Source organism: Thunnus albacares, chromosome 9, assembly GCF_914725855.1.
Source record: "Thunnus albacares chromosome 9, fThuAlb1.1, whole genome shotgun sequence".
NCBI classification, from domain to species: Eukaryota; Metazoa; Chordata; class Actinopteri; order Scombriformes; family Scombridae; genus Thunnus; species Thunnus albacares.
In genome coordinates this window covers 21043563-21066966 of record NC_058114.1, presented here as the reverse complement: position 1 = coordinate 21066966, position 23404 = coordinate 21043563, and the positions used below count along the sequence as shown (strand labels likewise).

Here is a 23404-nt window from a genome sequence, read left to right as displayed (position 1 = left end):
GCAGAGCAACAATGCAGCTCTCCTAGTATGGGAGCCTCTGCCTGTGGATGAGCAGCATCACACAATACAGCCTATATTGTCAGAAGGAGAACAACACAACAAGTAGGTTCAAACAAACACACACACATTCTGTGTTGTGCCATACATCTCACAGAGACACAATCTTCAGAAACTAACACTGATACACTCTGTTGCTTGATAAAATATAAAGAATGCTGAAAATTATTTAATGAATGCTTTGGATATACGCAGTGATACTAGTACATGGTGTACAAATATTTTAAAAATGAACAGTCATACATGCATATTTATGGTAATAATACACTTCATTTAAATCTCTGCAAGACTTTTATTTAACACATTTCAATAAACAGCAGATGAGTGGAACATATCTGGAAATAAGCATTTTAAAAATGTGTTGTGGTGCAGGTGAAGTAAACACATCGTCAGGTAAGAAGCTGCACTTCCAACTGACTGGTCTGTCTGGAGTGTATCTGATCTACATGTCGGCTCACACAGAGGAAGGAGAGGGACGAGCCAGCCTACTTATGTGGGTCACGGTAGGTAAGAAACAACAGAGTTATGGTTGAGCTCATAACACTGTGATCGCTTTGAAGAATTTTCAGTGATGTGAACAATGTGGTCTTTGTATGTCTGTGCGTAAATGCATCTGTGTGTTTTGTCAGAGGACAAATATTCAGACCATGCTGGTTTGTGTCCTCCCTCCGGTGTTCATGGCGGTTTTGCTCCTGATCATAACTGCATGCAGGCAAAGGTGAGATTATCTACCAGATTAATACAATACCAGCAGTAATGTAATGCTAAACAGAAGTTGTATAGTCTATGACTTTCTAAAAGTGTTAAGTTCCTTGAGAAAAAGGCAGAGCAAGTCAACTGACTCAACATATAGCAAGAAAAAATGAGCTATTTTGCATAGGAAACACCAGAACTAATCTCACCCTTGGCTATTAGTATTTAAAATAAAATGAGAATAATTAGTAATTTTCATGTAACTATGGAGGTTTATCAAACATGTAGACAACTGTGGGAAGTGTCCGGTGTTGTTGATCACTGAACAGCTCTAATGGAACAGTCAGGTGTTAAATTCCTTAATTTTCATATGAGGTATAATTTTAAAAGACTTACATTACTTAGCATTACTCGATCCGGTTGTTCATTACCTCTAGATGCTTCCAGACATGCAGATGTCTCCAGATGTTCAAAGGAATGAAACATTGTAAACACGCTTCACAATCAATGTTCAAAGACTATGTGGATTTTTAGCAGCAGAGCACACAGTTCAGTTTTCAGCTGTAGGGTGAAGGGTACCACAAGTGGTCCAGTGTGCCTTGAAAAAACTACAATGAAGACAGTGAGCTACAGAAAGTAAAAAGAGAGGCTGAGTTTCAGTTTAGTTCATGTTTTTTTGTGGAGCGTAGCACAGCAGGAAAAGCCCTTGTGTAATGTAACTGTAACTGTCTCTCTATCTCTTCTGACCCCCTGTTCTCCAGACCAGCTTTCACTGGCTGATTAGAGCCACACTGTAAGTATGTAGACAAATTATTGGAAGAAAACACGTAAAGATGTTTCTTGGAGAGCATGTCAATAAAGTTAACATGTTTTTAATATTCTACAGTCACTGAGAAACAGAAGATAGCATACAGTCCTTATGAGACAGTATATCTGAATTACACTAGATTTTACTCATTCTGTTTAAATGAAAGTGTGATCTGCAAAAGGGACCTAGATACCTGCTTAGCCAACCTTTCATCTGTATAAAACATATAGTATATGAGGGCAGCTCAGCAGAGTCTCCACTAAGTATGTAAATTTGTACTGTCTGTCATGAGGAGAAATGTTCTTTATTTGCATTTCAGTTAAACCAACACAGGTCTAGCAGTGTGATAGGCAGCCATCACTGGCTAAACAAGGAACATTAACAATACTGTTCTCTTGAGCATAGCTTGAAGAAATGGTGACACATAAAAAAAATGCCAAAACCTCAGCAATGGCCATTTGTTCCAAAGGTTACCGACAAATGTAGAAACCTTTTTTTTTCTGGTCAAAATGCAATTAACAGCCTGTTGTGTAAAATTGAAAATGTCAAGAGTACTCTTTACAGTGTCTGTTTTCTTGTTGCCAGGATAAAGCAGAATATCCGTCCTCCAGCTCCAGACACTGCACTCAGCAGTCTGAACACCTGGAGGTCCGACTCTGAATGCACCACGAAAAAGTTCTACTCTGAGGGAGTCATTCATACTTCATGTTATAAATAGTCACAAATAAAAGATTGATGAAACACCATGCCAAACTAAAACATATTCAGAATTGCTGTATATCAACCCTCAGCAGCTTCAGTCCAAAATATATTTACTTGAAATGACCCTCAAAAACCCAGGTCAGCTCTCCCTAGTGTGGGAATGTTGACACTGGTTTATGGCGATGGCATCAGTGCAGAACCAAGAATTGTGTTCTTTTCTTATTTCAATGTGAACTATTGCAGTCATCACCACCCATCCCCATCTTTTCCACCACATCGTCTGCTGTGCTGCGATGCAACTTTGTGAAATTAATGGACCAGAGACCATTCTCCTCCTGCCTGTGAGCATATACAGGACAGTAGTGTGTGCTCACTAGACTGTACTGACTTATAGGGCATGTGCTTAACATAAACTCCACAAGCTATTTACTGGAAGATTTTTTTTTTAGATTGTATTTCACAAAGAAAGTGAATTTGCAAAAACAAGGTGGCTAAAATAACAAACATGAAATTCAGAGGCATTTCTCTATGGATGAAGACCATATTTAAGAAGCTTTTCGCTGAAGAATATCTGAAAGATTCTTAGTATCTCTCTTTCTACGTTCAATTTTGTAAATTGGAGGAAAAAAAAGGGAAGGTCAAATCTAAAAGACATTTTTACTGGAGAATTTGAAGGCCCCAAAAGAAGCTTCTTACTGTTAAAAACAACCAGAAGGGGGCAGAGACATCTCAGTTTTAAATTTTTACACTACAATCTCAATGCCTTAAGTCATGTACTCTCCTGTATGTTATCAATGTTTTAATCGCATACTATCAAGCTTTAATTGGCAGCTGTACATGTGGAATGTAAATGTATTTTAATTCATTTAATTCTATTGTTTGCAAGTATGCAGAAAGTCAAATAAAGCTGCAATACAGAGAGTGTGCAATGTAAGATTATCTGCTTAACTCAAGGATGCTGAACTAATAGACTTGGGTGTAAATGTGTTGTTTGTCATGCAAACAGAAGGAACTGCTAATAACGCAGCCATGAGTCTGCCCTGCCGTACACACGGCTGGAAGCAGCCAGAAATAGGCGGCCTGCTGGTGGGGAAACATCCTGACTGCCTGGAGCAAAAAGCAGTGTAACCTGGAGTCAAGCTGATGTTAAGTCATGCTAATTCTACAGTCCCAGCAGGGCTTATAAAAAGCCCCCGTGCTTTTTCAGGACTGGAAGTTTTGTCTGCTTTATATGTACTACATATTTTCAAAACACCCTCCCATTGTGCTCAGATGGCTCCCAGTGACATGAAGATGTTGACTAATATATTTGGACCTTATTTAGAGCTTGTTTGCTTTTTAGTCAGCTTCAATCTCTCATGTATGGCAGAGGAGAGTCCTTAGGGAGATGTTAAAAGATACAGTTTTTCAAGTCTGTCTTAAAACAACAGACAGGTGCACATATGAACATTGAAAGAGGTTTTCCTCGCTGTAATCATTCCTCCTGTTCATATTGGCAATTAAAAGATCCCCTTCAAATGTGCTTTCAATGTAAGTGATGGGGGCCAAAATCCACAGTCATTTTATGAAAAAAAGGATTTTGATGCTTATATGAGGCTTCAGCAGACTGAGTTAGTCATATCAAGTGGATATCTGCCATATTTAGTCTTTTTAGCATCAAATTCCATCTTTGTGTCTTGATGGACAGTGTTTCCCTGTTTAAAGGATCATAACAAAAGGACTCAAATTAAAAAATCAACTTAATTTGACAAATTTGAACAGCTGAAGCTTCATATTAACTTCAGATAAACTTTTAAATACATATTTGCACAGAGGGAGGCTTGTGGATTTTTTCCCCCGTCACTTACATTTTAAGTGCATTATGAAGGGATCTTCTAATGGTCAGTATGAACAGGAGGAATGATTACAGCGACCTGTTTCGAAGTTCATTTGGGCACCTGACTTATTGTTTTAAGACAGACTTGAAAAATTGTGAACCCATTCTTTAAGTTCTCCACAAAACTGAGCAGTTGAAGTCCTGTGGGGGCTTTTATGGAAAGTGCATGATGGGATAAGACCCTGTGGGGCTTTTTTGTAGGGCTCTCGTCTATGTGAGGATTTCAGAAACGGGAACAGCTGAGTCCTCAATTAAAGCCTTATTGTAGTGCTTTAAAAAGCTTTTTCCTTAATTTCAAGTTCTTCATTAACCCCACATCACTTCACTTACAGTATTTTGTTTTAAGATATGACTTTTTTTTTTCCTTTAAAAATAGTCTCCAAGGGTATTTATGACCTGATGGTACAGTTTGTATCTGTTTCACCGCTCTCAGGCACCTCCTCCTGGTCTCAGTTCTCTTCACTCAACAAACCTAAAAAGTTGGTTTGCAAAGCAGGGAAAGAAAAAAAAAGTCAAGCAAACCGCCGAGAGATTGTCTTTCTCTCTTTCCCTTCGCACGCCTGTGCGTAAACGCTGCGAGGCAGGCGATGATCAGATAGCCAGAAAGGAGCCAGACGACGAGGAAGTTTGGAGGAGGGACCAGTGTGGTGGCGTGGTGTGTACGGAGAAAAAGAGTTAACATTGGATTCTCCGGACCCCTCCAGCGCTGTGAAATCGGAGGATTTCTCCAGTTGAGATTTTTGTACCCAAAGCAGTAATGCGCGCAAAAGTGCGCAGGACTCTAGTGCTGCCGCGTATTTACTGGGAAACGAGTTTTTAACTGGCTGTCGTTTTAAGGAAGCTACACACACCTTTGCTGTCGATGTCAGCACAGGTAGTGAAGAGGATCCCGGAAGAACTCGTAGTGCAGGTTGTGTTTGCATAGCCTGTACTTTTATTCCATTGCAAGCGAGCGCCGATGGACTTGTTTACCTTGTTGTAAAAGTAGTTATTATCTATAAAAAAAAAAAAAAGTATTGATTGAACTAAATGAACGGAAAGAAGATGGAGGAGCTGAGGAAGAAGAAGCTGTACGTGGTGATGGACGTGCTGTGCGTTTTAGTGGGTATGTTTATGGTCACTATTACTAAACTGTACGTCAGCATAATCTTTATCTAGGAATAGCACCTAAAAGTTGTCAGCAAGTATTTGCGATTATATCTTTGTGGTGTCGGGAGTTTCTTGCTGATAACTTAAGAGAGTTTGTGTATTTTGCACCCATGACTGGAGTTTCTTTAGTAAGGGGAATTTTGTAATATAAATTATAAGGGAACTTATGGTTTGTTATCTGCACGTTAAAATGTCATGAAAAGGCAAGACAAGAAGCTGTTTAATCCCAGGCTGTCTTTAAAAGGCAAATGAAGCAGCTGGCTTTCCATGCATGAGTCCAACACTAAATTGGAGCAGGCTGTCATCCAGTTTGTTTATGCAGACCCTAACTGGAGTATTGTTCAGGCTGAAATGTGACATTGAGGAAATATTATTCTCCTCAGAGGTGTGCTGCATGCTCCGACCTACTCACTAAAAAACTGTGCCGGACTTTACAGAGCCTCAGGAAGCTGAATGTTTGTTTATGGAAATATGATATGAATGTGTGTGCCCCGCTTATTTCTCATTTTTGTCTGCCAGGAATCCTCCCAAGAATGTCCCACTTCCTACATTCGGTGCATTTCTCAAGATATACTTGCACTTGTGCTTTACAGGTCATTGTGGTGCACTTTGGAAGGAACACCGTGGCCTCTTAAAAAAAAATTCATCGCTCTAGCAGCCAAAGCACATAATTTCTTTCTTAATTGTTGTCTCCTGCCCAAAAGCAATGTGCCAATAATGAGCTTTTGTAAAGGGAGTCATATCAGTTACACATATTGTGGTTTATCTTTGTCAACATCTGGTCTTCCTTTGACTTCTTTTGCCATTAATCTTTAATGAATGGAACTTAATAGTATATGATAATGACATCACAAAAATCCACAAATGTGAGTGCTCCATCACCTCCATCCTCTGATGAAGTTGTTTTTAGATACAGCCTCAGAGAAAATGTATAGTAGTAGTATGTGGAATGTACCACTGTGGTGGGACATTTGTTTTCTGTGTTAATGCCCAAGCCCTTGACACATGCATATTTTATAATGGCCTGGTGTTCAGGTGGCGTGTTCATCCGTTGTTGTTGTTTCTGCACTGGCGTTGGTGTTGAAGTTGGAGGGAGGACAGAGATGGGGGGGGGGGTGATGGCTCGGCCAGTGCAGATCTGCTCTGCTGTACGGTTTCAGTTCCCCTTGGTTTAGGGGTATTTTTTTTCCATTTGTGGGAGAATCCACAGACTGCTGGAATTGATAAGCTTCACCATTTCACTATCACAAGCCTGGGATTAACGTCTGGGTTAGGGTTGAGTCAGTCAGGTCTTGATGGTCTGCAACCCACCCTTTGCTTCTCCCTTCCCTTTTGCCACCCACATCACCCACCCAAATAATCATCAAGTCAACCCCAAGCTTATGCGAGGTTGCCCCAGCCATGTAATAACTACATGGTACAGCTTGTAATTATGCTGACCATTAGCCTATATGGAAACATAGTTGGGTTAGGAGTTTTGTCTGCATTTCTATTTGCATTTCTTACATCAAACCAAAAAATTCACATGTGATTTGGACATAGCCTCAGCTTTTCCACTCACTGCTCTTCCCCTGATGCCATTTTTATTGCATTAATTCCATTTTATTTTTGCTACATAAACCTCTGACTCCATATATTAATCTCCTGTTCTCCATTTTTACAGCACACATCAGCTGTATTTTGATAAACAATTCAAAGGCTGAACAAAAGTAGCAGATACAATCAAAGAGTGATTGCTTTGGCGAGCTTTCTGTCATTCACGCCCTGCCCTGCCCAGGTCAAACTAACAACTGTTGGTGCAATATGAATAGATGTGCCTTCTCACAATATTTTCTTACAACATGAATAAAGAAGATAAAGAAATCTGATGCTAAATGGCTGCCTGGAGCAAAGAAGTGGTTTACTAATTCTGTATACACAAAGTTTGTTGTGTTTTCTGTCTTGTTTATAGCTAAGAAACCTGAGAAACACTCTTCAAATATGTGTATGAGACTTGAATTTGTTGTTCACTGCAAGTTTTTAACTTCTCTATCTCCCTCCCTCTTTCTTCTCCTTTCTTTCTTTGGTGTATCCCTCCCTTCCGCTCGCCTCCTCTGCCTGTGTAAGTCTACACTCAGCACAAATAGACGGTGGGTGTTGGCTCAGAGTACAGAGAGGAAAGGCCAGGGTTAACCTCTCACTGCCTGCAGCTCACATTTGTAGGTGCAATAGGTGTACAGTAGGTTGTGTGGGGAGTCAGAGGAGCACAGCTCACATTGCCGCATGAATCAGGTGCTGCTAAAGGTGATATGAATGGCAATGAGCTGTGAGTCATGAGTAATGTGCTTGATACTCTAAGTAGTGTGTGACTCAATGGCCTTGAGGCAAGGCATTGGTGTACATGCATGTTTTTCCTGTGTGTACGCTCTTTATTGTGCTGTAAAGTACATTTTGCCAAACCAGTTCTGTTAAAAAGTAATTTATGTCTTTGATTACAGGCATGCACGCACACAAATGTCTACTGTAAGCAGAGGGATCAGTTAGAAGTTTAATTGTCACATCACGTGATTTTTTTTTGTAGTGACACAGCTGGGCTAAAAAAATGACACTGGGTTATAATATTTCATCAGTTTGTGTATTGTACCCCTGTTAACTTCATTTCTTAACAAGAGATTCCTGCACTTCTTAATTTGTAGTATATGATGTCCTTTAGTAGTCATAGTTTTGGGCGTTTTAGTGTTTTCCACCAACTCACACATAAAGAATTAGGCAACAGAGTTTCTGATTCTCCACCAGCAGTTAATTATTAAATTCTTCCCAAGCCCAATGGCAGTAAAACAAGCAAATAGCTGCTGCATATTTCCTCACATTATTTTCATCTTATTAGACTTTCGTAATATCTAAATATCCCTCCATGTTCTGTTCTTTGACCTTGTGGGATGTTGGTTAGAGTTTGTTGGTGAAGCCGCGCTGAAGCATCTCTGGGGAGCCGGGCCTCTTGTGTGGTTGTGTTGGGAAGACTGATTGTCCTTAGTTCTCAGAGAGAGGCAGTGAAGATGTTTGATGGGAATGGTTTTCCTCAGGAGAGCTCTGTCATGGAAACTGAAGCCCTGTTAACAAACACACATGTCCCTCTGAGACATATGATCCTATTTTTTTTAATCTTTATTGTATTTTCTTTTTAATTATTTTAGGAATTTTTGGTAGAAATGTGAAGTCTTTGATCAGAAATACTCTAAAGTAGATAAAGATCTTTTGTCTTTTGCAGGATCAACATTAACTTTGAGACATAAAACCACATTTCTGAAAGTTTGGATTAAAAAAAACAAACAAATTGTGTACTGGAAGAAAAATATGAATTGTTGGGGAGCTGTTAGGTACAATTGTGAAATCAGGAAGAGTACCTTTTGATATAATTATCAAAAGACAGATGATTAGAATGCTGGGGAAATCACTTCCAACGTGTTAATATATCTCTGTAAAGTAAGAAAGAAGAAAGAAGCCTGAGTGGGTGAGGAGGAGCAAGTAGCATTTTACACTTTTTGACAGACAACAGAATTATGAGAAATATGGTGCTAATATGAACTCTATCACTAACAATATCACTGGTGTGATACCGCAGATAAACATAGTCTCATTTGCATATAGTAATCATACTGAGGAATCACTATATATTTAGTAATAATGTGCAGATGTTTGAAGATGTAACACACAGCAACACACTTCTTGAACTTTTAGAGAAGCTCAGCGCCAGTCATGATAGTTGTAGACATCAGGCTGACTTTAACTCCACCCGCAGACCTTAATGGTTTAGGTTTAAAAACCTGTGTGGCCTCTTTCTTTGATCCCCTCCAAACCCAGACTCTTTGATTGCCAACCCAGATTTAGCTGCCCTCCCACCACTTTACTCATACGACCTTGCCTGCCACCCTGTCTCCTTCTGCGCTGCTTGGAGCTAAGCATGCGTAAATGATGGACGGAGCGAAGCAGTGGGATTAAAAATAAAGAATGGGCAGCAGCAGCAGGATTTGGTGTGACTGGTGAAGTTGGGCGTTCCTCATATGAATTAGAATTCCAGAGGCTAACGCCGGCAGAGGTTGTAGGCTCAGCACATACCTTCCACATTAGTCAGTCCAGCTTGGAGTGAGACAGTCAGAATGAGGGAGCGTTAAGTTGTTTTGTCACTACAAGCCGTCTTTTAAAGATCTGTAACGTCACCTACAGTATGTTGATACATCATACAGCTTTGCCTCTGTAGTTTTCTTGCTGTCGTTCCAACAAAGCATGTTTGAATTGGAGCGAGGAAACAAAAGAGAGAGAGAGAGAGAGAGAGAGGAAAAGAAAAAAAGTGGAAACACTGACTAAAAGAAGAAAATGCCTGCCTCTGTGCTCGTCCACAGTGGGAGGGGATGAGTGTTAGAGGCATAGTCAGAGACGGAGTGACTGACTAGAGAGAGGAAAAATAAAGAAGCGGGGAACTGTATTAATGCAAGAGGAAACTAGAGCTATCAACAGAAGGAAGAGATGGATAGGAAAGAGGAGGGAGAGATACGAAAAGAAGGAACCTGGGTGACCTTCAAGCTGGAGAGCGAGAGAGGAAGAAATTAGATGGAGGAGAGATCTAGCAAATGTTCCAGCTGTGACCCTGAAGGAAAGTTGTAGACCAAGCAGGGCAGCCCAGGGGCATGAGAACACCCCTCTCTCACACACCCACACACACACAGACTTTACACGCCTTGAAAATATGCATAATGAAAATCCAGACTGTATGTTTTTCAAATTGACGTGGTTTTGCAGGTGCAGCAGGTTATGTTAGAGAAACCAGGGCAAGTAGGTGTTAGGTTCTCTCGAACCTGTTGAGGAACTCTGCCGTCCAGATGATGGCGGCAGTTTGAGCCAAGGCGTCAACCTTTCTGTTGTGGAAAAAATGGAGCAGGAGAAGGACAAAGGCAGAAAAACCGAAATGAAAAAAAAAAAAAAAAAAAAAACAGGGCAGAGAGAGGATACAACAAGCCTAGAATCTCAGCTCCAGAGTGCGATTGTGGTCCAAATGGTCCTGTGTAATTGCACATCTGCCAGCTAAATAAAGCACCATCCCATTGAGGCCTCTATATTTACAACAGAAGAAGTGTGTGGGAGGACGCTGCGATCAAGAGAATGACAGACAGCAAGATGGAGTCGCAGAGAGAGAAGAATGAATGACTTTGAGTAAGAGACAAAAAAAAAAAAAAAACAGAATGGAGGATGTGAATCAGCAGTGGTTGAAGGGATGTAGGAAAGAGTGCAAATCTCTTCCCGTACTGACTGCTTTATTTGTCAGCGGGGCATCAATGAATACTAACTTTTTCCCGGATGTTCCTCTTGACTGCCGCTGACTGTGTTATACTTTTCAGACCCTCTTGACACGCAGTCATTGTCAATTACTCAGCTCTCTGTTGCACTAATACCCATTTCAGCAGGGGGAGACACCAAGGTGCCACTGCGCATGAATGCTAATTTGCGGCCAGGTAAATGAGAAGCCTTAAACTTCCCAGAATGGAACCAAAGCCTCTAAAATGGGCCTTCCTTAATCTGAGACAGGAAAGCTGGAGCTCTGCATCCTGCAACTTCAAACAGACTCCCATTAGAGGCTCAGACAGGAGATTTCTGAGTGGCAGATTAACTTCCTGGCAACATTCCAGACTGTCAGCATTTCTCTCCCTCCGTCTATCAAGGCAGGTGTCTAGTAAGATGGTTCTCCTGTATCCTAAATAAGTAAATCCACCTCCCCTATACCTTCCCATGGTCCTTTGAATGTTCCCGATAGAAAAATCTGCTGTAGATGTCTGAGTTTAGCTCAAGTCAGCCGGTCTTTAAGTGGATGTAGCTTTGGAGTGGTGTTAGTTTTGGTTGTGGGGTTGTCTCGTGGTATCCCAGGGACCTATTTTGTCTGGCGATGCGTCTATTTTTGCCTGTGAGCAATGTATGTGTATCTGCTTTTCAACAGAGTGGCTGCTTTGTTTCTTGCAGATGTTATCCACAGGGGCTCTGCTCATGAGATACACACCTCAGAATGTACCATTTGGTCTTCCCATGACGCCAGACCAGACCCTTTACATCATTTTATTTGAGAGCTTTTATATTAATCCAAACTTGTAATTTGTGACTAACAAGTTGAAGTCAGGTGTGAGCTGAATCAGTGCTTCATTATGAATACAGAAATAAAAATTCATTTTTTTTTTTTTTTACAAGCCAGGAAAGGGTTGGGTGAGGCCCTGACTTCACTCCATCCATGAACTGTTGGCACATTGCAAAGCTCCCGGGGCCTAAAAATCCATGTTTGGCTCAGAGGATTTAGTAAGCACAAAGAAACTCATAAAAACATAGCTAAACAGATAAATGCACACAATACTTGATCATGGACATGCAAAAGTGATTTAGCCTTTTGTGTGCTTCTTAGGCGGAAGAAGGTAGTATATTTCATTAACTGCTGGTACTTCTCTTTGAAGCTTTTCACTTTAATTTTTCTCCCGCTCCACTGTGATTAATGGCCCAACTCTGGCAACTGTTAAAAGCTTCATAAAACAGTTTGAAGTTACAGTACCATGTGACTTCAATATAGAAATAATTATGTCCTTCTGCTGTTTTAAAAGTGACATTTACCATGCTATATTAAGTAAATAAACATTCTCCTGACTTTGTCCAGTCCCATCTCACACAAACATTTAAAATCTGCCGTTTTATATAGTTGTAATGTGTGTCAAACAAGCCTTTATTTTGGATTTGTTTGCAGGTCCAATTTGTCTTTAATGCTGTGCTAAATGCAAACATTCCACATTGCATAAAAGAGTTGGTATTGGCTGATGTTTTATGTTGAGTGGAAACAGATTTCATGTCACCATGTTCCCCCAACATCTATCTCAGCAAACCATGAATTCTGCCACCCCCCCCAACCCACAAAGAAAGTTTGATTTCATGCCTGGCAATGCAAATACTCTGATAATATTATGTTTTCAAACAATATTTAAGGTATTTGACAGGCTGTGTAAATTTCAATCCAGTCCATGTCATACGTCAGGAATCTGGACATGGCTGAAATAATATTTTGATAAGATTGTGGTCGTTGAATGAACCTGTGCTGTGAATTCTGAATTTCATAGCTTTCTCTTTTTGTTTTTTGTTTCTTTTTACTGAGATTAAATATTTTTTTAAAACAAGCAGTGGCATGGAGATAATTAATGTATAACTCCTGTAATGGAACTCGATCCAGTCCAACCGTATGTCAGTGATGAGGAGGAGGAAAGGCAAACTAGCAGCAGTTGTTTCTTGACATGCTGCTCTGTTTCTTGCCAGCTGGAAGCAGGATGCAGGATACAGATGCAGACACTGCCATCCAAAAGCCACATCAGTAAATCCATATCAGGGTGCTCCCCTGAGACACTTGAGACAGGATGTTAGTTAAATACAAGGGACTCTATATTGTGTTGTGGTTGTCATAAACAGGATTTTGGTGGCACTAAGAGGAAAATATGTGGAATAAGACTTTACCACGTCCTGACATAGATGGTAGATGTGTAAACTGGGATTCAATAGATGTTTGGTGGTTGGTGGCTAGTGGGAAGCTGCCACGCAGGAACAGGTGTCATCCAGCTGCTGCTGCTCACAAAGAGATGGTGGTGTAGACAAAGGGGTAGAAAGGTGGAATAGATGCATTGGACAGGTGTTGCCCACACGCATGGAAATTTGTTCTGTGTTATTTATTTATAGTTGCAACATGAGTTGGTTAAAGCAATAGTAGTTTGACATTTTGGACAATACGCTTATTCACTAGCTAGCTTAGCTTAGCATAAAGACTGGAAACAGGGAAACAGTTGGCCTGGCAGATGTAAATGTACTGATGAAAGAAACAAGATATGGCATGTTAGTGAGCTTTAGTGGTGCTGGTAGGCAGATTTGGTACCTTTGGACAGAATTAGGCTAGCTGTTTCTGGTCTTTATGCTAAGCTAAGCTAACCAGCTGCCAGAGCCTCCTATTTAACAAACAAACCTGAGAGTGGTATCAATCTTCTCATCTAAAAAAAAATATAAACATAAAGTGAATAGGTGTGCTTCCCAAAATGTCAAACTATTCCTCTGAAGCTACAAATGGGAGCTTTGCATGTTGGTAGTTTCAAACAGCAGCAAAAGGTAACAATTAAAATATTATATCCAGCTAGTGATCACATTGCTTAAGGCACAAGAGAGTCAAAAGTTGTAATGCTGGAGAGTAATCTCTCTCTGAACAAAGTGTTCCTTTATTGATGCACAAGATTTACAAGACATATTATATTTCACTTGCATTTGCAGAATTATCGAAACCTGCCTGCAGCGCCTTTTGGCTGATAAGACCGGTGTATTTTTACTAAAACATCTTGTGTTGAAATATTGTAACTGGGAGTGGTGATTACTCCCTATTCTAAAGAACTTTTTGTGTAAGGAGGTTGCACTGTCATCTGGTATCTCTATTTTTTCTTTTTCCTTCGTTGTTTGTCTAGTCTAAACCCAGCTACTCCAAGGTTGGGTTAACAGGAGTCGATATGCAATGATGTGTTTATCCTATAGAGGACTATTGTTTATTCTCCTCTCAACACAAAACTTCTCTTTTGTTTCAGCCCTTCCTCACTGAGCCAACAAGACTCTTTGTCTTCATAGCATCTGTGAGGAACATGTGGCAGTTGGCATGCCTCTAAACAATGTCATCACTTATCTCTTGTCACCTTGGAAACAAGCTTTGTCCGAAAACATTAAGGCTAAGACACTGAGGGTTTGTCAGGGGTATTTCTTGACTTAATTTAATTTTAATTCAAAATGAAAGAGTTATCTGCCAACAAACAAAGTTTTTAGCGTTCAAAATGTGAATAATTAAAATGTTATATAACTCCCTTCACAACCTTGCCCAAATGTATCACAGCACTATCACATCACTATCACATACTATTACTCAGTATGCATACATTTACAATAAGCTGTTGCTCCATATCCATCAGGTTTCTGGGTGGAGTGTTCACCTCAGCTGAATCCTGATCCACCACCTACTTGTATATTTTCCTTTAGTCTCAGTCTTATGGACTTTTGGTCTCTCATCAGTCTCCCCTGCAAGTCCTCCTGGAATTATGTCAGCTAGTGGCTTTTTTTTTGGAAAGAATAGGAGGGGTGCGCTGCTCATTTACACAGAAATATAATACTATTGGTGAGTGCACTTTTCAAGAGTGTGCAGTGCTTTTTCACGACTGTTTTTCTTGCATTTAGTATGCGGCCGTATGGCATTTCCATAGTGGCCCCAAGACTGTCTGTCCAGTAGTGGTGGATATCAGGGTGGAGAGTGCATTCCTCACTAGGGCTGTAACTACGGATTGTTTTCTTGTATCAGTTAATTGTTTACAACATGTATCAAATGTCAGAAGTAATGACACATACCCATCATAAGCTACTCCCTGTGACACAAACCACAAGTATTCAGTTTACAATATGGAAAAGTGCAAGTAAGTCTTGACTAAAATGATAAATTAGCAATTTCTATCTATCAAATAAGGTCTTTCCAACATACTGTATTTGCTTAAAGTCTTACTCCATCCAAAATATCAAGAATACAAAACACTCATCTATGTAAGCTTAAAAAAAGGTAGTAAAAAGTTATGGTCAATTACAATGGATTCCAATGGTGAGAAGTTTTCACTGTAGTGGAAAAACAAACTACCTTTTTTTGCCAGAATATGTCATAAATATTACTTCAGTTTCCTTCATTCCTGGCAGTGCGGGTGGAGAAAAAGCAAGAGCCAAATGTTATTCATTAGCCTGTTTATCAGTACAACCTTGTGATGAACACACATCTTAACATTCCAAGTTTTAAGTTTGGTGCACAGATTTCTTCATCTACAAAGTGCAGTGAAGTGAGTCTGTATGTACATGAGAGGGATAGAAGGAAGAGGGTGGGTGAATATTTCTGGGATGGATGTTTCCGAACATCTCAAGGACATCATTCGTGCACTCAGGAGCCTTGAGCAGCTATATTTGGTCTCATTTTTGCACACAGCCACATCATTCAAAAGACATGCAGTTGTGTGTGTGTGCGCAGTAATTTATGTACAGTCTTTTACATGTTTGTACACTCTTATGTCTGTACGTGTGATGTGTGATTTCTCGTACTGAACTCGCCTGCCTATGTATATAAAAACTATTTTCCACTGTTTATTTTTGTAATTCCTTGCTGTGCATTTCTACCCTGACATTCAACCAAATGTTTTTTTTCTCTCCTTGTGGGTTGTTTCATCATTGTGACTTTAGAACTCGAGGTCCTCGGGGCAAGAGAAAACAATTTAGCTATCCGTAAAGAAATGTTTTCACTTCCCAGCTTAGGATATGATGTAACGTCTGAAAACTTGTTGAAAAAGAGATAAATATGTTATTCCAAAACATTTTTTCTCAAATGTTGAAGTCCATGAACTTGGATTAACCTAGTCTTCTGGTCTGAATGGCCAGTCATAATCTTTACTATGACTAGGTTTCATATATCACATTCAAACACCAATGAATTGATCTCATTTCAGCAACAGCACTATTTCTCCAAATAAAGTGAGAACTGATAAACTGATTCTCTCCCATTATCTAATCCATTCTTATCACACTGTTATTCTTCTGGTTTGTTTTTGCTACAGCGGCACTGCCCTTCATCATTATGAACATTGTGTTCAAGCCATATCAAAGGGGGGTTTACTGTGACGATGAGAGCATCATGTACCCCCTCAAACCGGATACCATCACCCACGGCATGCTGGCAGCAGTCACCATCTCCTGCACTGTCATCATTGTAAGTTTTACTCAGAACATCAGTCCAATTCCAGTTTTATGACTTATAAAATCATGGCAAGTTTACAGGAATTTACTCATTTAACAACATCCTGTGCTGTTTGCTCCATTACTAAATGGCAACAGGAATCAGGCAAAGTGTTGATGTGTAAGGAGGAAAAGTAATTTCCTTCTAATGATGTGAAAAATGTAAAAAAGTTAGCCTAAAAAAACTCTTTTCACTGTTTGCTTCTTTTCCTCAGATCTCCTCCGGCGAGGCTTATCTGGTCTACAGCAAGAGGATTTACTCTAATTCAGACTTCAACCAGTATGTAGCTGCACTCTACAAGGTAGTGGGTACCTTTTTGTTCGGAGCAGCTGTCAGCCAGTCGCTGACCGAACTTGCCAAGTTCACCATTGGCCGCCCGAGACCTAACTTCATGGCCATATGTGCCCCCAAGGTGTGCACAGGATACATGCAGGTGATCAACTGCACTGGCAGGCTTGAGGACGTCACAGAGTCCAGGTAGGAGGAGAAGAATTGGGTATTATACTTGAGCCTAGAGAGGAAAATCTGCTTAAATTTAAAAAAAAATACTAGAATTAAATCGACACCTCAAAACAACACCTGCATGAGTTTTTACTCTTCGTCTTTTCCAGATTGTCCTTCTACTCTGGTCACTCTTCTTTCGGGATGTACTGCATGCTTTTCCTAGCGGTAAGTACAACACATCCATCAATCCAACATGAAATGTTCTAAAACACAGCATAAGCAAATCTGTATCTTTATGTATAATAAATATGGAAATCTCCATGTGAGATCCATGCAAATATCTCACTGTGACTCAGGCATAATAATCCCCAGATGGGCTCATCCAAAAACAGGCTTACGCACTTGGATCCCTACTCAAGGGCTAATTGTTGAGAAGGAGAAAAGACTCATAGAGCCAGCTTGTGCCTGTGGACATAAAAGGACAAGGCAAGAGTTCAGGGAAAGAATGTGGATACTGAGAGAAATGATCTGGAGGCCTCTGCTGCCTTTTTCCCAGCAATGATGAAGGCAAAGCATGTGCTGTGTTCTTCCAGGCCTATCCTGTTCATTACCCTTGGCCTCATCTCTTTGTGTTAAAAGCCAGGCACCAGCGCTAGACAGCAAGCTGCAAGAGGCCAAGCAAAGCAATACTGCTCAGTTTAAAGAAAATCTGAAAGAAAAGACAGAATATTTTCAGCTAGTGTCCGTTGCTGTCAGTCCTGTTTTGCCAGGCAAATGATGCAAACAAATAGATCTAAACTGTGATATGGAGCCTGTGTGCTGTATTACTGAAAAACTTCCCTGTAGTGTTCAGTGAGTCTGGCTGTGTGGCTATGTGGCAAGGGGACTGTAGTGCAATGCCAATTTTTGCACCTTCAACAGCAGCCCAGCAGAAGCCCGGCGAAGTCTGTTCTGTTGCCAGGTTCATAATTTTTTGGCGTCGGCTTCTTTCCTGCAAAAAAGAGGTTTCAGTCAACGGTGGACATAAATTTGATTCGTACTCAACACCTTTTTGCAGTTAAATCTAACTGGAGGCACAGCAGTGAATATTTTTGCATTAGAGCAACACAAACTCATATCTCTCAGATATTATCAACCCTGAAACCTGATGGTACGGCAGTTTATCTATTTAAGTAGATACAGAGACAACTTTTGCAAAACAGACATTTAACTTACTTCACTGCTTTGTCAGCTTATTGCATTACATTTATATAACATTATGTCAATGCAAATAGATGTTGGTCCAGACACATAATTACATTATCCTAACCTTATTCGGTGTGATAACTTTTCGGGGGGCAATATCACTAATGATTTTTTTTTTTGCACCATAATATGAAGTTTACAGTGTAAACAGAAAGGAATGCCTACATAAACATGCAGTCTTTCCCCGCTGATCTCTCTTTTCTCTTCCTTTCTCTCATTTTCCCCTCGACACCCCCTCACCCCTCCTCCCGATCTACCACCCTCTGCTCTCCTTCCTCTCCATTTCCCACTCCAGCTTTACGTGCAGGCGAGACTGGTGGCTAAGTGGGCCAGACTTCTTCGGCCCACCATCCAGTTCTTCCTGGTGGCCTTCGCGGTGTATGTGGGTTACACCCGAGTCTCTGATTACAAGCACCACTGGAGCGACGTGCTGGTGGGGCTGCTGCAGGGAGCGCTCATTGCTGTACTCAATGTGAGTCACCAAGACAACGTCTGTCAAGGGAAACATTGCCAAATTAAGAATGCCTACCTGATATTTCCATGACATAAGATATCGAATGCTTGTGTGAATGTTCAGCAACTCTTGTGAAGCCACAAACAATTGAATAATGTTCAGAAACTTCTGTTGTGATCCGGGGTCAAGATACTGAGCTGCTGAAACCACAGTGAATCATTTTTAACATACAGAAAGTTTGGGATTTTGTGTTGCTGTCATCAGCTTCAAGCAATTTTTTTTTATTTTTGACACTGTGAAGTAACTCCAGCCTTCAAACTGATGACATCTCAGCTTTAAGTCTTGTGGTTTCTGGCTTTAGAGAAAAGCATATATAGGTGGGACTGTCCAGATCATAAGAATGACATTTAATGGAAATCTTACTGTTAGTGGTACTCCCTTCAAAGCAGCACAGCCACTGATGAAACCATATTTCAGCTTTATTTCACAGTAAGTAAGAGGGGAGTGAAGTGTGACAGCAGCAGCGTGTGATTTGATATAAACCCCCACACACACACTGGCAGGTTCTCAGGCAATCGTCCACTCTCCTCACTTCATCCAGCTGTGTGTCTTTATTGTTTGGCCACTTCCCTGTTTTGATTGAACCACTGTCAGCACCGCCTTGTGGAAATTCTGGAGTGGCAGAGTGTGTATGTGTGTCCATGTATGATTAATTGGGAAGTGAGCCCGTGCCTTTTGACTTCACAGTGCTGTGTGCAATTACAGAGCCTCCTGGGCATAGTGTTTTATAGCCGGCAGGGGTTGTGGCTGCTCTCTGTGTGTTCCCCTTAGATGTGTGCGTGTGTGTGTGTGTGTGTCACTTCACAGCTGTGCACAGACCTGTCCAGACATATGTAATCACAGTTTCCAGCCTTACCTCTTCTACATCCCTTACACGATCACACACACCAAACTCTGTGAGAAAAATATTCCTAAGTGACCAACACTCTGCTCTCCCCTGCAGGTGCGCTTTGTGTCAGACTTCTTTAAGAAGCGTCCTCCACGTTGCACTAGGGCAGACACAGCTGACAGCGAAGAGCCAGAGAGGAAACCCAGTCTTCAGATTGCAGACTCCGATCACAGCAACCATTACAACTATCACCACAACCCTGGCCCTGTGTGATAGGGGCTGAAGCTGGGGAACAAAGGCTGCAGTCTGCAGACCCCTAACCTGTGTGATAGGGTCCAATCCAGGTGTTGAACCTTGATTGCGCAGTCAACAGTGTTTAGTTCAGGGAATAGCCTGGGTCACCTACAGTTATGCAGGCTGCCTGCTGCAGACTCCTGATGCTACGTGAGGTGATATGCTATGCTATGTGAGAAGTCCCATGCATGTGAGATGTTAAATTTTAGAGTATCTATTTGAGTTCTGCAACTAATTCTGTTTGAAAGGAGTAAAGCTAGGGATCTGGTCTGTAGCTTGCAGCCTCAATGCCCCTAGCACCCTCTATGTCAACCACTCACACCCCACCTGCTCCCCAACCACTGGACTGACTGACGGGGCTGCATCCCATTGCCAGGTGCCTGAGCCCCTTCTCAAAGACACCATGTTGACCTCCTGTGCTCCTGTAAGAGAGAGAGGAGCATATTGTTTTTAAGACATCATTGTTGATGTTTAAGTGTATGTGCTTAAAACTACATTAAGTGAAAAGACTCCAAAGCCACAGCAACAGAGCTATGATATGCAATTGCCTTATTAAGTGCTTATGGCTAATGTGTTAGCAAACAAACAACATAATAACACCTAACAGAAAGAGTTCAACATTGTTTTTCTGGCCACCTTATGAATGTAAGTATGATATTCACTTACCTTTAAGCCACCACCTCCTGAGAAACACATCTTTCTCTCTTTGGCTTTATAGAGGTTCCACTTTTTTAACACCCACTTTTTCCATTAAGATCACCATTCTGCAGTGAACTGGAAGCGTGCAATCCGTTTCTAATGTCACATTTGCAGGATACAGCTGTTTTTATATAGCGGAACAGTGTGAGCAATTGGATTACAACAGTAAAGATTGGTGAACCAAAACAATAACTGCAGAGATTTGAGGTGGGAAGATCTGGGTGTTGATTTTCACTGGGATTTGAAGTACTAGCAACTCATCCACTTACAAGGGGTCATTTGATTTAATGTTAATATCAAATATATCGCTTAATGGAGCTTTAATGTTTTTAATTTCTTATTGTAGAGAACCAAATTTGTTGGCAGTGATAAAAGAAATGAGAGGAAGAAAGACAAGAATGTTTGTAAATGTTAGTAAAGGCACAGTTTGTTGATTAGCCCAAATATTAGTGCACCTTAAACTGACAACACACTAGAAGACTGTTGCAAATCATAACTAATTGTAGCTGAGCAAATATTCTCAATATATAATGTCCCCCTTGTTGGTAAAAAGGCAATGATTGGACTTAAAACATCAACCACAGGACATCTTGATGCTGCTTTGAAACATCCACAAAGCTGTTTCACACCACGAGGCAGTAAGGAGATTTAGAGTACATCAACTTAACCAACAGGCCGAACTAGAAGCAACATTCAGAGACCTGAAATTAGGTGACTAGATGTTTGTAACTGCTCTCTTAACTGCCACACAAACAGGTTTGGGCAACAGCTCTGACAAACAAAAAGTTTATAAAGGTCATTCTGCAGGCTTGTCAGGCCTGGTGACCCAATTTTAATCAACTCATCTCCCAGTGCAACTGCCAAGTGATATCAGCTTTCAGAGTTATCTTATCATGTCTAGATAATTATAAATCATTGGGCCAAGTAGTCTGAATATGTATTTGGGAAGAGGGCAAGTGCCAAGTCTTAACCTTTTTTGACAGGCTTTATGTCCAGACTGGGTCAGACTCTACATCAACAGCTGTGATCTGACCAAGAAGTGGGCCCATTTAAGAGGAGTCATATTTATATTTTGAACAGAGAAACAATACTGCTTCTCGAAATGTATAAACTTAATCATGGAGTCAATGATTGATTCATGTTTCCCCTGTGTAAAATGGACTGCAGAGGTAGAAACCATTGATATTGATAGATTTCATTTCTGTTGGACTTTAAAAGTGACATACCACTATTATACTGCCAGTCAAATATTGATTAATTTGGCCTTTTTCTTTTTTTGTTTCTTTTTTTGTCTTTTTTTTAATTTGTCAAATATAAATAATCAAAGAAGGATGAGACAGCCATTTTGAAAATGGTGTTTTAATTTATTTTAAATATAAGAAGTTCTTAATTTACTCTTAAAAGGGTGTAAATGCCAGCGCTGTTGAGGTTTTTGTGCAATCACCCCTGCTTGCCACTATGAGCCACAAATACTGTATCTACTAATGCCATGAGACACGTTTCATGTTGCGTGAAGGATGTATATATATGCTTGTATGTTTTTATTTCTTATGTAGGTAAGTTTAGATTTCACCTGTACAGTGTGCCTTGGCCAGTGCCTTCTCAGACTGGTGCCTGATCCAATTCCAGGTCTAAACATAAGCCAGATGCCTTGGCATGGCTTTTAAAAGGTCTGTTGTAATGATAAAGGCTTACATACCCAACTGTGTTTTTGAAGCTAGTAACATTGCGCCGTTTCCACTTCAAAGATATTTCTATGTTCCTTTTCCCCTTCCTGTGTTGATAGATGAGGTTAATTTGTGAATGAGGTCTCCTGTACAGTTCTTGTACAGCATGCAGACCCCTGGAGGACTGACAACAGATCAGACAGACCACAAACTTGATAGGGGGGAGACAGGAAGATGGAGAGAATCTCACCTGGTAGTGATTGTGAGGCCCTAAAGCTGAGCTGGGACTAGGGAAAGACTGGGTACTTTAAAGGGCGGGGTGAGGGCTATCCCATGGTGAACCTTGGTCCCTGAGGACGTCTACACATTTAAAACAGATTTACAACAAGAAACAGCTGGAGCTGGTTGTGGTGAAGTGCTGTGCAAGACCCTCCCCTGCTCCCTACATCTAATTCGTCTGTGTGTTACTGCAGCCACACTAATAGGGCAAATGAGGATGAGGATGTAGAAACGTCATGGTGTTTGATTCCCCTCCAGCTTTGTGGAAATTAAGGTTCTCAGCTGGTAATGTGTCTCCATGTGTTATTACGCTTTATTGAATTAGTGCCTGGGCACTGGTTGGCCAAATGTCCTGTTTATATGTCAACATGTAGGTATGATTCATATTGTGTTTTCTGTTGTATAAAGATTATAGGTTCTAAACCAGAGAATTTTAAATAAAGATATAATCCACATTCAGTTATATTGTTTTGTTTTAATGCATGCATTTAATGTCACTGATGTTATGATTGAATTAGACCAGGCTTTCTTAACTGTTGATACAGAGATTTGCAGCATACTATATTTCATGGCTTCAGTACTTGACAGGTGGTGATGATAAACACATGTCCTACAGAAAGTAACTTTTCCCCTTTTGAGCCACAGATAAATCATTGGCATGAAATGTGATAAACTACATTATTGCGGCATCAAGATTTCGAGATGTTCTTGGTGAGCTCACTCTAATCTTGATTTTGGGCAATTTTTCCATTGAAATGATGCGAAATAGAAATTCTTCAGCTCATGACTCAGGAGGTCAGCTCAGTTGAAAAGGGCGTTGTAACAGGGAACGGAAGGTACGTCCAGTTTAATTTAGTTATGGGAAACGATATTGTTCATAGTGAATCCAAGGATAAAGCACAGCGTGTGCTCCCAGAAACATGCTGAAGGGTTGGTTCACCTAAGTATATTTTTCCCTTAAACCACCATAGTAATATTAATATTATCTAGTGGTATTTGCCCAGGTTTTTAGGATAATCTCTTACTGCTGCCATCCCAGTGCAGTAGAAAACTGATTGTGGTGCTCAAAACATTAAAAATTTATATTTAAAAGTCCGCAGTAAAATTACTGTCCAGAGACAACTTCTGTGTTACTCTGGGTGATCCACACAACATTTTTTTTTAATTTGGGGTAAATGTGTCCTTTAATATTATAAATCTGCAATTTACTTCTTCCTAATCTAATCTATTTTTCTTGTGGGCAATACTTTTCAGAACAGGCAAACAAAATTCACCAACATTTTCTATGTGAATGTGAAAATGGAAACAATTTTTTGT

General features: G+C 40.5%; 1 protein-coding gene and 1 long non-coding RNA gene across 3 annotated transcripts; both read left to right on the top strand.

Moving 5' to 3' along the window:
* The first annotated feature begins 347 nt into the window (after positions 1-347).
* On the top strand, positions 348-2227 carry LOC122989173. 2 transcript variants are annotated; one of them, XR_006404968.1, is made up of 4 exons: positions 348-560; positions 687-775; positions 1512-1543; positions 2144-2227. It is a non-coding gene; the product is annotated as an uncharacterized LOC122989173 (long non-coding RNA). The 2 variants fall into 2 exon arrangements; XR_006404967.1 differs by having other exon boundaries at positions 348-775.
* A 2099-nt stretch (positions 2228-4326) lies between these two features.
* Positions 4327-22542, top strand: plpp2b (phospholipid phosphatase 2b). The gene is made up of 6 exons (XM_044361848.1): positions 4327-5241; positions 15938-16089; positions 16331-16593; positions 16728-16785; positions 18101-18277; positions 19263-22542. Exons 1-6 carry the CDS (start codon positions 5166-5168, stop codon positions 19419-19421), a joined length of 885 nt encoding a protein of 294 aa, XP_044217783.1. The 5' UTR covers positions 4327-5165; the 3' UTR covers positions 19422-22542.
* The last annotated feature ends 862 nt before the right edge of the window (positions 22543-23404 follow it).

Coding starts and splice junctions, on each gene's coding strand:
- plpp2b (XM_044361848.1), top strand. CDS start 5,166: ATGAACGGAAAGAAGATGGAGGAGCTGAGGAAGAAGAAGCTGTACGTG. Junction 16,786..18,100: donor ACTGCATGCTTTTCCTAGCG/GTAAGTACAACA, acceptor TTCCCACTCCAG/CTTTACGTGCAGGCGAGACT. Junction 18,278..19,262: donor CGCTCATTGCTGTACTCAAT/GTGAGTCACCAA, acceptor TCTCCCCTGCAG/GTGCGCTTTGTGTCAGACTT.